The sequence below is a fragment of the Juglans regia genome, chromosome 3 (assembly GCF_001411555.2).
Source record: "Juglans regia cultivar Chandler chromosome 3, Walnut 2.0, whole genome shotgun sequence".
Classification (NCBI taxonomy): domain Eukaryota; kingdom Viridiplantae; phylum Streptophyta; class Magnoliopsida; order Fagales; family Juglandaceae; genus Juglans; species Juglans regia.
Window position 1 is genome coordinate 9,083,257 of NC_049903.1, and position 14,616 is coordinate 9,097,872.

The 14,616-nt window shown below is 36.9% G+C and overlaps 2 protein-coding genes across 3 annotated transcripts; both read right to left on the minus strand.

The window, feature by feature from the left end:
* Window positions 1-1,646: 1,646 nt before the first annotated feature.
* LOC109008559 (chromatin remodeling protein EBS) lies at window positions 1,647-8,423 on the minus strand. The gene is made up of 5 exons (XM_018988701.2): window positions 8,038-8,423; window positions 7,606-7,948; window positions 6,950-7,018; window positions 6,101-6,239; window positions 1,647-2,020 (listed from the first exon to the last, which is right to left on the minus strand). The coding sequence occupies exons 1-5, from the start codon at window positions 8,108-8,110 to the stop codon at window positions 1,994-1,996; spliced, it is 651 nt and encodes a 216-aa protein (XP_018844246.1). The 5' UTR covers window positions 8,111-8,423; the 3' UTR covers window positions 1,647-1,993.
* Window positions 8,424-9,421: 998 nt separating this feature from the next.
* LOC109008557 (50S ribosomal protein L4) lies at window positions 9,422-14,415 on the minus strand. Of its 2 annotated transcripts, none has more exons than XM_018988698.2 (9): window positions 14,270-14,415; window positions 13,794-13,950; window positions 13,602-13,663; window positions 13,307-13,433; window positions 12,709-12,857; window positions 12,074-12,181; window positions 11,851-11,970; window positions 9,991-10,164; window positions 9,422-9,840 (listed from the first exon to the last, which is right to left on the minus strand). In XM_018988698.2, the coding sequence occupies exons 2-9, from the start codon at window positions 13,903-13,905 to the stop codon at window positions 9,739-9,741; spliced, it is 954 nt and encodes a 317-aa protein (XP_018844243.1). In that variant the 5' UTR covers window positions 13,906-13,950; window positions 14,270-14,415; the 3' UTR covers window positions 9,422-9,738. The 2 variants fall into 2 exon arrangements, with proteins under 2 accessions (XP_018844243.1, XP_018844244.1); XM_018988699.2 differs by having other exon boundaries at window positions 13,794-13,981; window positions 14,270-14,399.
* Between the last annotated feature and the right edge of the window lie 201 nt (window positions 14,416-14,616).

Genomic DNA, 14,616 nt, shown 5'->3' on the forward strand with positions numbered 1-14,616 from the left:
ACTTTCCACCACCCCATGGACGTAAGCATATTGCCGAATTACGTAAATCTTGGTGTCATCTATTTTTACTTTCGCAACATTTATTTTCCATTCGCTGCCATGGACATACAAAGCGACACTGTACAGCTGTACCGGAACACTGCCGAAGGCTCCAAATAATTCACCTCACATACCGAGGGTGTGAAGTGGGTCAGGTCCGCAAAACACGTCATCAACAATCTCTGTCTCCATTTCTGTCTGTTTTTTCCTAGATCCATACTCCTGTTAAACCTTGGAAATGAGGAGTGCATGTCGTCGTTAGCTAGCGGCGGGGGGTGGGGTCTTTATCTCTTTGCATAACTAGACCAGGAGCATCTTTCAGTTTTCTAGCCTGAGGTCATCATATATAACCGGAAACTTTTTTCAAAACCTTTAGTTTGTTTTTTCGTTTCTTTCTATGGAAATATGATCATATAAATATACATCATATTCTCATCACATTTTCATCCCGATTATTATATAAAGCGTGACATATTTATCATCATTAAAAGATAATCTTTAATTATCCAATCATCAATCAATAATAATAAATATGTCACGTCTTATCCAGTAAAATAAAAATAAAATAATAGTGTAATATATAAAGTTTTCCTAAATATAATAATTAAAATAAATATATCACTATTCGTCCACGCAGATTAAGAACCATCAAGTTACTAATGAGCCAATGGCTTCTGCTACTGCGTCTTTTTTTTGGGACTTCGTCGTGCCTTGGAGTACCCCAGTTTGTGATTCTCTTCTAAAAAAAAGTTGCTGAAATGACACCTTAAAATGTAGACTGGTGCTGGGCCACAGAAATTTCACACTTTTTTTTTTTTTTTACCGAATACTGTAATTTTTTTTCTAGTTTTTTCAAACATTTTTAAAAATAAAAAAATTTCACAAACTCATTAAAAAATATTTTTTTAATCATTAAATGAAAATAAATAAAAAGAAAATTCGGTACAAAATATCGGTAAAAATCTTCAGTGGATCTATCATTTTTCTAAAATGTATAGAATTATTATTATTATTTATTTATATAGATTTATTTCCAGCGCAACAATCTTCCACGTGTGATAGACTAGTTGGAACATAAATTTTACGAATATTCAATACAAAAAATTGTATTTATCATTATTTTCATCATTTTCTCGATATTTCTTGACTTGACAAGTCATATTAAATAATTGATAAATAAATAAATAAATAAAAATGCTGCTTGTTCCGACAAATGGATCTCAACAATTTTTTTTATTTTTTTTACGGTTAAAAAAATATTTTTAAATGATATTTTGAATTCTTTTTTTTTTAATGTGTAAGAGTGTTAAAAAAAAAGAAATAATACTTGCAGTCGTGAGTATGCAAGCGTCGTGCAATCGCTTTAAAAAAAGTGAATAAATATGAGACCCACATGAAAAGAAATTAATTTTTTAATAGTAGACTCTACTTTTTTTCAAAGTGACTGTACGACGTTTACGCATTCTATGACTGTATGTAGAATTACTGTCATATATAAAGCGTGAGAAGTAGTACTTATGTGACATAACCTCGACTATTTACCAGTGGGATGTTCAAACCTTCCAGGTCATCCCATGCTGGCCAAAAAAGTTAAAAACATAAACGGATGAAGCTCATCTTGGAAAAGTTATCCAACTAAATAGACAATGAGAAAGCTGCTATGATGCAAGCCACAATCCATTACTAGAAGTTCAGAATCTGGCTTCTTTTTCACTTAAATGCTTTCAGTTCAATGTGTTCTTTTAAATCCACAGTTGAACTGAAATCTCATCTTTTTGGGAAGAATGAAAGAAGTCCAGCATTTTAATTTAACCTAGCAGAGATACATATATCTCTGTCAAATACACAAGTTACTAACAGGAGCCAGTCTACGCTGTACATTCCACAAAACAACACTCAAAGAGCCGCTTCCTTGCGCAAATACTTGTCTCCTCCTGCAATCCCTCAATTGTGGTCATCTCCTCCGCCGCTTGGGCTCCACCTGTGAAGGATTAAGAACATCATCAATGAATAAAACTACCAAAGGGTAAAGAAAACATTCTGATGCATCTAGCTGAAATCAATAATAGGACTCATACACTCTAGGACTAGGACTGTATCTAGCATTGCTTTTTTTAAATTACCGATTCCAAAAGAAAAAGTCAATTAATAACTGGGTATTTTCAAATTACTGACTCCAGTGCCTTCAGTTTCCAAATAAACGAAATAACCATATCAACCATGAGACGTTTCCAAATAACACAATTTTTATTTTCTATTTTTCCGGAAAATCCACCAACATCGAGCCTGTTATCACCTTCATTTTTTTTTTATAAGTAGAATGAAATTTTATTGAACGAATGTAATAGGCGAAGCCCATGTACATGGGGAGTATACAAAAGAAAAAACCTAGTTACATTCTATAAAGAAGAAGAATAAAACAGAAAATCATGAGCAGAAGCTCCATCAAGTCCTATAGCAGAAAACCATTGTAATAAAGTAAATACAAAGGATTTCCAGATATCCTCCAAGGTGCGCTCCTTATCGTTAAAGCATCGCTCATTTCTTTTCCACCAAATACACCACATGAGACACAAAGGAAGCATCTTCTACGCCGCAACCACTTGTTTAGAACTACGAAGCCCCATCCAGCACGCAAACAAATCCACGACTGTCCTCAGGCATCACCCAAACCAGTCCGACTCTTCTAAAAACACCATCCCATAATGCCTTTGCCACCTCACAATGCAAAAGTACATGATCCACCGATTCCTCATGCTTCTTACACATAAAACACCACTCCTTAATAACAAAACCCCTCTTTCTCAGATTATCAATCGTCAAAATATTTCCAATTGATGCTGTCCAAATGAAAAATGCAACTTTGGAAGGCACATGAGACCTCCAAATGCACTTCCAAGGAAAATAATCACTGCTGAACAGTCAATACCTTCTAGTAAGACCTTACTGAGAATTTTTTGCTGCCTGTATGCTTCCATATCATTTTATCCCTCTCATCACCCCCAACTCGCCAGAAATAAACGAACCAGAAAAAAATAGACATCTCATCAAGTTCCCAATCCTGTACACCTCTAGTAAAACCAACATCCCACTGCAAAATTCCATTAGAATTTACTGTCAGATCAGCAACAGATGCAAGCCGATTAGATGCTATACGAAAAATAGCAGGGAACACACTACAAAGAGCCCGATCACCACACCAAGTATCAAGCCAAAATCGGACCCTGGTACCCTCACCAACATCAAAATTTGTATGTTTTACAAAGTTCTCCCATCCCTTTCTAATAAATTTCCAAAGACTCACTCCATAGGTCCCCCTAACCTCCTTAGAACCCCCCTCCCCCCCACCCCCACCAACAACTCACAGCCATATTTCCGATCTAAAACCTCCCTCCCACAACGACACCCCTTCCACTTGATACCTCCGCAACCACTTTCCCAACAAAGCCTTGTTAAAACTACTCAAATTCCGAATCCCCAAACCTCCATTTGAAATAGAAGAGCAAACTTTTTTCCAACTAACAAGATGAACCTTCATATCCTCACCCATACCACCCAACAAAAATGTACGAAATAATTTCTCAATCCGTTTTCTCACCTCTACTGGCAATGGCAACAAAGAAAGATAGTAAGTTGGAAGATTAGAAAGAGTACTTTTAATAAGAGTTATTCTACCCCCTTTTGATAAATAAAGCCACTTCCAACCCGCCAACATTTTCTCAATCTTCTCCACTACCCCATCCCAACTAGACTTTGCCTTGAAAGATGCCCACAATTGAAGACCAAGATACTTCAATGGTAAAGCAGCAACTTTACATCCCAACAACTTCGCCAAGCAATTAATACTCTGCACCTCCCCCACAGGAACCATCTCCGACTTACCCAAATTCACCTTCAGACTTGATACAGCTTCAAAATATAATAAAACAGCCCTTAAGGCTTGAATCTGTCCACGATCAGCATCACAAAAAATAATAGTGTCATCTGCAAATAAAATGTGAGAAATAGGAATAAAACCATTATGAGCATTTCCCACCTTAAACCCAGAAAGAAATCCCCCCCCCCCCCCCAGCAGCCTCCACCATGCGGTTCAAAGCTTCCATGATAATAACAAAAAGGTTTTTGAAGGGAGATAATGGATCCCTCTATCTCAAACCGTGAGAAATATGAAAAAAACCACAAGGACTCCCAATAACTAACACTAAAAACCGAGCGGTAGAGACGCAATGTCTAATCCATCCACACCACCTCCCCCCAAATCCACATCTCCCAAGTATGTAAAAAAGAAAATCCCGATTCACATGATCATACGCCTTCTCCATATCCAGCTTACAAATGAAACCTGGAACCCCTTCCCTCAAGTGGCTGTCTAGACATTCATTGGCAATCAAGACATAATCAAGAATTTGCCTACCCCGAACAAAAGCATTTTGAGAGAGAGAGAGAGAGAGAGAGAGAGAGAGAGAGAATGGCAGGCCTGAGTCAGATTTCAGGATTTCTTTTGATAAATATGAAACAGGATATTATAATATTTTAGCATCTAGCTGTCCCAAGCAAATCCATAGTTCAAGATAGTCTAACAAATAAAAACACAGAAAGGTCATAAGAACAAAGCAATATTTTATCACAACCGGTGTGCATGATACTGTAACAGGACTAAATAAACAAGGTGTTTCATATGAGATCTTCCACAAATAATGTGCTGCAGATTTTAGCATGAGTGAGGAAATTCTTAGTTTGACCTAGGATACCAGAAAGGGCATAAAAGTGGAATACTATGTGTGTTTACCAGAGCTAGACAAGCATATAATTAATGCCATTGCTTTCATATTAAAATTTCATGGAAGGTATAAATAGTGTTAAAATTGAATAGAATGACCAAGACAAAAGGAGCTCAAGATTATGAGATTAACAGGGTGACAACAGAAATAAACCCCCCAGAAACATTTACTTGGAATTATATATGATATTAAGAGGCCAAACGATTTTAGTCGGAGAGATGTTTAAGAAGCAGGATTGGGGGACATTTATTTTACCCTAAACATGTTCAGAAGTAAATAGTGGCCTCTATAGAACCACTTTTGTAGTAGCATTTCAATTACCAAATCTGATTCCCTTAACTCTCCAACATAACATCTTCTTGCGTATGACCAAAATGGCATGTAGGATGATGACAAAGGTAATGGGAAAAATGAGAAATCAACACTAGGGATTGCCAGAAAAAAGTTTTAAGGAGTGGAGTACATCAAGGGAGCGTCAAGAGATACAAGAAAGTCATGAATATTCATGCCATTATATCTAATTCTTGGGACGATAGAGCTCTTATTATAAAGGATTTGTCTTAATTTTTTTTTTCCTTTATAAATTGGAATTATAAGGCTGATGCCTAGGAGGGTGGTCGATCTTTTTGGTTGTTGGAGAAGGCCTTCAGGGCAACCCCCAGATGGACTCCATGTGGAAAAAGACTCCTCTATAACTCTTGTGGTGTATTTGGCTTGAAAGGAATGGCTGGAGTTTTAACGACCGGGAAAGCTCTTTAGAAGAATTTAGATTTTTTTTTCTATATCTTATTTCTTTGGGTCTCTGCTATTGTTTTTAATTGGGCTAGTTTTCATGATTTTCTTGAATCCATCTCTAGATTCTAACTTGTAATTAGGTGTTAGCTATTGTATACTTTATGTGTACTTGGGATATGCCTCGTTACTTGATTCAATAAAATTTTATTTTACCTATAAAAAAATATTTTTTTTTCCTTTATAAACAAGAAGAATCTACCTCCAGACCAACTACACCAAACAAGAGATGTCCACCACAGTTCGAGTTTCAGACAATATGCACCTTCCGTTTCAAAAATAAAAACCACGTTTTACTTGAACAGAATATTTCTCAATTACTATTTTCTTTAACCTCTAATACAAAAACCAAAAAAAAAACCATTAGCCCAAAAACATGTGCATTGTGCATCATGCACAAGCTGAGACGAGAAATGAAATGACGTAAACAAAGACACAACATGCATCTACAATTATGTGGAATTAAGAAAAAAAAGTATTCCTCCCACCTTGGCATCAGCAGCTGGTGATGCTGAAAATGTAATCTGGGGTTTTTTAACATCCTCATCAGATGAACATTCAGAACACACAAAGCGATCCAATTTTTTAGCTTCTTCAATGGTCATGCCCACACAAGCAGGATGATACCTATAAGGCAAAGGTAAGTATTGCAATTAGTTTATGAGCAAGTGATTTGAAATTCAAACTCAGCATACAAGAACTCAAGGCACTCCAAATGCAGTGTAACTATGCAACATCAATAGGAATGGATTTTCCATTTTCTACAGAATAAGTTATCATACATCAGTCCAACACTAGCAAACATTAACAGAAGAAAACTAATCTTTCACAACATGCAACTTAGAGCAGTTAATCCAAATAAAAACAAGAGTAAAAAAACAACAGGATGATGACAAAAAGCATAAACAAGACAGAGAGATATAGACATATCTGACAAAAAGAGTACCAGGATAGAACAACTAAACATCTAAGCTTCTGTTAGTGGTGTTTCACTGTTTGCAAAAGGAAACTTTCCTCTTATTTTTACTTAATTTCTTCTTTATGATAGCTGGATTGTAGATTGGTTATCCCATCCATGTGCTGATCATGTCTAACATAAAGCTCTATCATCCATTCTTGTTTTGATAACTAAACATATCTAATTCTTCTAACTCACTAGGGTCACAACCCAACTGCAGAGTAAGTGTACAAAGGATAAGAAGCCTAATTAAGAGAGGATAGGGAACAAAAATTCAAAAAATCTACAAAGGAAGAAAAGTGGGCATCATTTTGGGAGATTGTCCACTCATACGAGGAAAAAAAAAAACATAATAAAATAAGAACCTACATCAACTTACCAATCCTTGCACCCCTCACATTGCACCATGAGGTCATCTGGGTTGTAAGGCATCTCACATTTGCAGTACCTTCAAGAAAAATGCCAATAAAAATCAGAACCCATCAATGTACTTATCCAAATCAATACAAAAATTAAAAGAGAACAAAAAAAAAAAAAAGATTTAAATCAAACCCAAAAGAACAAAAAACCAAGCTCAAACAATCAGAATTGGGGAATGAACGAATAAGCGATTCATGAAAATTTTGAATCAGTTATTTTAGTGTTAATAAAAATATAAAAAATAATATAATGCAATGCAAACATTTAAAATCATGTATAAAATAATTTAAAACATAAATTCATAAACTAGTTTCAATAAGAACATAACTTGAATCTAAATAATTTCAATAAGCATATAATTCATGTATTCGAGCTCAATTATCCTTTTTTTTTTTTTTTTGCCTTCAATATTCTCATGTAAGAAGAAAATAAATACCATTGAGTTATAAGGACATGAGTCATGACAATGGTATCACAATTTAATGCAAAAATACCATTCTTTGAATCAGCTGAATCAATTGATTGAAGTGGTTGAGTGAACGATTAAAAAAAAAAACTCTAAAACCGATTCGCTTTTCGAACGATTCAGTATGAATAAAACCACAAAAAACTCACACGGCCACTCGGTCGGGAGTGAACCCTCCAGTAGCAGCCTTGTACTCAAATCGGCAATAGTAATCCTCAGCCCCAACATTCTCAAGCTTGGTGTAGTTCTTGAAAGAGTGAACGGTGCACTTCCCTTCGATAGTGTGGGCGCTCTGCACGTCATAGTGGTCGGACAAGAAGAGTTCCTTGGCTCCGTGGAACTGTCTCCGCCCTCCGATTGACTCCTCGGGCCGATAGTACCACCTCACCCTCACCTTCACGTTGTTCCGACCATCCATCTCGATCTTTTCTATGCGCGCCACATATGGGGGCTTACCCGTGTCTGATGGTCGCATCAGCACGCAGTCCCCAGCTGCCAAAACCAACCAAAAAGTTAGAAACTTTGAAACCCAACAAACAAAAAAATAACATTTTTTGAAAGGTGGATGTTTTGGGTTTTACCTCTGACAACCTTGTTGGTGCCTCTAATGGTGTAGGAATCTATGTCCCTTTTACCAGGTCTAGTTTTGGCCATTGAGTAGGGTTTGTGCAGGAGAGAAGAGGGTTAAAAATAAAAAGAGGAGTTGAAAATGTAGGGACTGTGAGTCCTGAACAGAAAACAAAATATAAAGATTCAATCCTAGAATGAAAGATTAGTTTTTAGCACCTAAATTTAGGGGGGAGAAGAGAAGTGAAGAGAAACGACAGGGTCTTCTTCAATCTTCATGGAGATGGAGGAGGACAGATCAGCGTGACGATTGACCTGGGAGTAACAGTGACCTTTCTTTATCGGCTCAAGCCTTCAAGGCAGATGTCGTCGTTTGCCGTCCCATTTTCTATCTAAAAGTGTTCTGTGATAGTTTAGACTTTTTTCTTTTGAAATCAATGTTGTTGAGGCGATCATTCTCGCCTTAGTAAAGACAAATTACATAACTAAGAAATTATTTACATCAGTCAACTGCATCCTCAACACATTAAGTGTTGAGTTAAAAAAACAAAACAACCACGATGTGTGAAGAGTGTCTAATGTATAGCCGGGCTCATTTCCTTAATGCACCTAATTGGTAGCTGTATTTATGTTCCACTTAAGTACTTTTGGAGTACAAAAAGCATTACGTCCATTTAATTAACAATTAAAACTAATACTTGAACAATTAATTTTAATTATATAAAATATCAAGTATCGTATCAACAAATAACTAATACTTTCCTATTACATGACAACTGTGGTTCAGGTGAGATCTGAAGTTGTCAAAGCAACGATAGTCGTCGCAGTAGGCTTGGGGTGACTATAAATAACTTTTAAAAGCCACTTATTTTGACAGTTGAGGCGATTTTTCTACTTTACAATTTCTATATACATACATATACATATATGTATGTATAAATAATGATAAGCTGCATACTTCCACTGACAGTAAGACGAAAGGAATATGGGTTTAGTAGAAGAGACTGAGGTCATTCACGGAGAAAATGAATAGAACTCAGTTGTACTCGATTGACTCATGGAATAATGCTAAAGTTTTCAACGTCAAAGACACTCACTCAGATCAAACATACAATGCGTCTCTGATCGCCACGGATCTCTTTCACACCAACCAGACAAGTTTGAACTTGAAATCGTAACAAATATTTCTCAGACACACTTTGACCTTAGCCAGAAGATCCACAAAGCTATTGTCATCTGACCTAAAAGATAACATCAGGCTGCGGTGCAATATTAGGAATGAGGAAGCTCTTTTTCCAAGCCTTCAGGTTTTTATCAGCCATTGTGACCTCAAGTCACTGTTTCTTAACTTCCATGCCCATCACTTGTTCGTATTTCAAATGGTACAGAAAAATATGATTCAAGAAGCCAAAAGTACTTGCACTGCAACAAACTTTTTATAATGTTGGCCAGTGGCACATCAAAAAAACTTGCAGAAGAAAGTGAATTGCCAGCCTTTCATCGTGATTTAGGATAGCAGCCAATTTTCAACTGCAAAATTCTCAGCTGAAGATACAAGGCCAATGCACAAGAAAAACCAACCTATCCACCAATGGATTTCCATATTTTGACAAAAGCAACGCACAAATATGTTCTGAATTCCATTTCTTCTATGAAAGAGAAAATAATTCATATTCTCATCTGAAACTGGAATGTAGCTTGTAAAGTGAAGTGCTTTAACGGTTAATTGGAGTGTGCATCCTCTCAACAATCTTGTTTACTGCCTCCCGGGACATTACCAGTGTGTCATGAAGCAGAATGCTGTAGACATTCAAACCCTGTAAAACATGGGCAATAAGCATCAGCCAGTGGCATTGCCCAATTTAGCTGATTATGTATGATAAATCTTTTTCATCTTGGTAAATTAAGTTGATAATTTTCTTACAACTGATACACGGCAAGGAATAAGGGTCAGAAGAGCAACTTACAATTGATGGCAGTACATTTGCATAATGTAGATTTTGTGTAGCCAACTTCAACTTTTCACCTATGGGGCCGCCATCCACCAGCAGAAGTTTCTTGGTGTTCTCCATTTGCTTAACATAATTCACCAAATTCTTGGTCTTATGTGTTGGAACCTCCAAGTCATCAAATACTAGAAGCTGTACATTTGCCAACTTTTCGAGTTATGTCTCATTAATCAAATAGAACAAAAGATTCCAGTACTTAATACATGAAAGAACATGCCGAAAATATGATTCAGGCACTTTAGTTAAGAAAACTGAAAAAAATGAAAGATCTTCATATGCTCAATAAAGATAATATCATTGATATTCAAGAATAATCATATACGCTAAATTGGTGAAACAAGATTTATCCAACTAAACCAATCAAAGTCAATAAAAGGCTTCTTGGTGGTACTTTTCACATGAGAAAATCAGAAGAATTCCTGAAAATTGACCTTAAAAGAATATATGTGCTACACTTGTGCTTGGGTGGGGGGATTTCAGTAGACACGCTAAATTGGTGTTGGGAAGGGGCTCTTGTATTAAGTTCTGGATGGATACATGGTGTGGGGAAGAGACCCTAAAGGATGCATTTCTAGCAGTTTTCCGAGTGGCATGCAACCAGGAAGCCTCAATAGAGGATCTTATGATTCTATCAGGGGATCAAGTGCAGTGGAATGTCAAGTTTAGTAGAGAGGCACAAGACTGGGAAGTGGATATCTTTGAGGCTTTTTTCAGTTTGGTTTATTTTGTAAAGCCAGACAGACAACAAGCTGATAAGATGTGGTGGACTCCTGCGGTTAAAGGTATTTTCTCAGTTCGATCATACTACAAGCCCCTATCCCAACCTGTTAATATTTCGTTCCCATGGAGGAGACTTTGGCGAAATAAGGCGCCCCCAAAAGCGATTTTCTTTACATGGACTGCAGCGTGGGGGAAGATTCTGACTATCGACAATTTGAGGAAGCGTCGGATAGTTATAGTAGACTGGTGTTGCATGTGCAAGAGATCTAGCGAGTCAGTGGAACATCTCTTGCTACATTGTGAGACAGCTAAAGCCTTGTGGATGGAAGTCTTTAGCCGGATAGAGTTATCTTTTGTTATGCCTGAAACTGTGATAGATCTATTGGCTAGTTGGACACTCCTAAGAGGAGTCCAACAAATCAAGGCGGTGTGGAAAATGATCTCGATCTGTATTATGTGGTGTATATGGCAAGAACGCAATGATCGGACTTTTGAAAACAAGGAGCGGTCTTCGGAGGAACTTAGAACCCTATTTTTCCGTACTTTATGTTTATGGGCCATTGCTCTAGACTTTAATGGCCTGAATTTTCATGACTTTTTAGTTTCTCTTACTTCGACCTAGATAGGTCTTTTCTCTTGTATATCATCTTGTGTACTTGGGTTTTGCCTATCTCTATTTATATAAATCGATTACTTATAAAAAAAAAAAAAAAACTTGTGCTTGGATAAGCAGAATTTGAGCTTCACCAGAGACATTTCCATTTTTTCTGGAGGACATCTCAACCTCATCCCAACTCTGAATGTTTACTCAACTTTTCAAAAGCCACCAGGTGGTAAAGTTCTGAACTGACAAGTGACTCACATTAATCTTCCTAATATCACCCAAGTAATCGCAAATACTACAGCACACAAGCATAGAACCTATTAACCAAACTAGTTAAGGACAGAGACAGAATAAAAGCTGAGGACAGCTCATACTTTCTCCAAGGTCAAAAAGAAATTACCATATGTTGATGTTTTCATAATTAAATTCCAAACTACAACTCTAATCAGTGTAAGCCAGAAACAGAAAATACTCGGAAGGAACAAGAGACATGCCTTTCCTTCTGCTGCACGAGCTGTCAAAGCAATCTTCAGCCCAAGACGACGAACCTTCTTATTCAGCTTAAAAGCATGACTTCGTGGCTTAGGGCCATGCATAGCAGCACCACCCCTAAACTGTACACGCCCATTGAATTCATTACGGTCCATCGAAACACATCTAAATTTCTTAGTAACAATGCAAACCTTCAAATCCATAAGCACTAAGCAGAGTAACTACCTGGGGTCCACGCAATGTTCCATGCCTTGCACGACCAGTACCCTTCTGCCGCCAAGGCTTTCTCCCAGTGCCACTAACCTCGCTAATGGTTTTTGTTGAATGTGTTCCCTGCAGGTCACTCAATCAGCAATAAGTCTTACTGATATCCACATGCACTTCATCCCCATGACTCACAAGAGAGCATTGATAACCTTTTTTCCCTCTTTCAGACAACCATATACAATATTAAGGTCAAAACCCAAAAAAAAGGACAGGTGACAATCTAGAAGAATTTGATCAGTAAACTTCCTGTAATGCAAGAACCCAAAGGCTTGATATCAAAGATATGCCTATTCAAACAGACTTGTCCCCCCCCAAAAAAAAAAGAAAAAAGAAAAAAAAATTAACTGTCGCAACACTAAAGAAAATATTGCCCTTTGAATAAGAATAAAAACTGGAATTCACCGATTGCAACAATTGCAGGACAGAATGCAGCCACACTATTTCTTACACTTATTAAGGTATCACTAAAAAGTATGAGTATTAACCATGGTTTTGTTTTTTCTATTTAATGCTACTTATACTTTTACATTAATACCATTAGTGCCATTATAACCCCATGCCACCAAAACTCGAAAATAATGATCAATAACAACCTGTTGCCGTTTTGCAAGCTGCCATCGCACCACACGATGAACAATATCCTTCCTAATAGGCACATCAAAAACATCGCCAGCCAAAACCATGAAGCCCTTATCTTCATTATGAAAATTTGTTACTGGAATGACCAGGTCCTGATAAAGTCCTACAGCACATTACATTAGTTCATTAAAACATTGTATAGAAACATCAAATTTGATATCAGTAGCAACGCTCAAATTGTTTGCCAAGTTCATCCATTGCCACAAGATAAAATATAAGAAAAAAGGCTAGTAATGGGAAGGAAGTCAAAATAAACATAAAGTAAACAAACATGTTAATTTATCAAACTACCGCAAAAATTTAACAGCTCTGTCCGTCATAAAATGATAACTCTAATTTTTATCTGTTATAAAAAAGTGCACTTTAAAAAAAAACCAAGGTAATTATATGAATTTTAAGTGTCAACCTTCAACAAACTTTGGTGCTTTGCAAGAGAAAAGGGCTATTATCATATCTATTAAAGGTAAACAAACACATGCACACACACATGCTCAACAAGTAGTATGCTTCTTCTAAGCTACGCGTTACTTAATGTTAAGGTCTTCCTCCTACCTATACTACGCTCTGCTGTTACCACAGGCTTTGTAGACAATAAATGAGAGGGAAATGCTCCTTCACCCGATTCAGGAGTCAGAATGGAAGTTGAAAGCCATCTATTTGCAAGGATATGCGATCCAACCTACAGTAATACATACAACATAGGCTTGTAACTAAAACGCCAAAAGTACGGTAAGCAAGCGGAGCCCAACAAATTGGCGTGTTGAATATACGGTTACTGTGTACATTCTATCGGTAGTAGCTTTTGAAAACCAACAGGGAGAGCAAATAAAATGTAATAAGCATTAACCTTTGAAAGACAGGAGGATCCTGAAGAAAATACGTTATCCCCACGAAGATGGCCACACAAATCTGTTAAGATAGGGAAAAATGGACAAATAAAAGAAAAATTAAGATTTATAAAGTCACAAAAGTGACCAAAGTTTGCAATCTAACAAATAATGACCGACAAAGATAAAAAATAGATGCATGTCTCCCTTACAATGATAAGTACGAAATGATCGACATGTGATAGTTGAAGAATCACAGCGGCCAAGTGCATATAGGGACCCATAAAAGGAGCGTAAAAGCTTTCTGGATACTGAAACCGCCATATACTCCAACGAACTAGTAGAGACTCACCCCGAAGTTTATTCCAGCTAAAAAGGAAATAAAAATCTACCTGTTAATCTACAATCCCAAAGATTAGTTTTCCTCGAGCCCAACTATAAAATACATATTTTTAAACCTTGGAATCCAAGAATTTACTTATAGTGCTAAATGTGCACTGAGGCATGGCACGAGAGACACGAAAAAACTGTTTAAAGCGGATTGATTGAGCTTATTTAACGTTATAAACCACACCATTTAGATTGACTTCGAGGAGTTTGAGAAAATTCCGTCGAGAAAATAAAACTATAAAGTAAAATAGAAAAATTCCTGACTACCAAAAGAAGAGGAAAATAGTAAAAGTGGTACCATTTCAACGTCTTGGCTTGGAATATTTCCGTTCAAATTCTCCCGAAGATTGATGGCCGTCGATGCTCCCGCCGAGAGTGTTGAGGGCTGATTAAGGAGGCAAGTGAAAGAGAGCGAGGGATTTCTGCAGAAAACGAAGACCCAGTAAGCACGTCGAGTGGGTGAGGGGCCTCAATACATAAAGCCCATTCCACTTCACTATGGGCTTTATCGAAGATCAGAAAGCCCAAGTAGCCTTTTACATAAGAATCATATCATTTGTTCATGACATAAAAAACAGTTGATCAAGGTATTTTCTTATTTCTAATAATTCATTTGCTGATGACTCGAAAAAACATAAAAGAAAA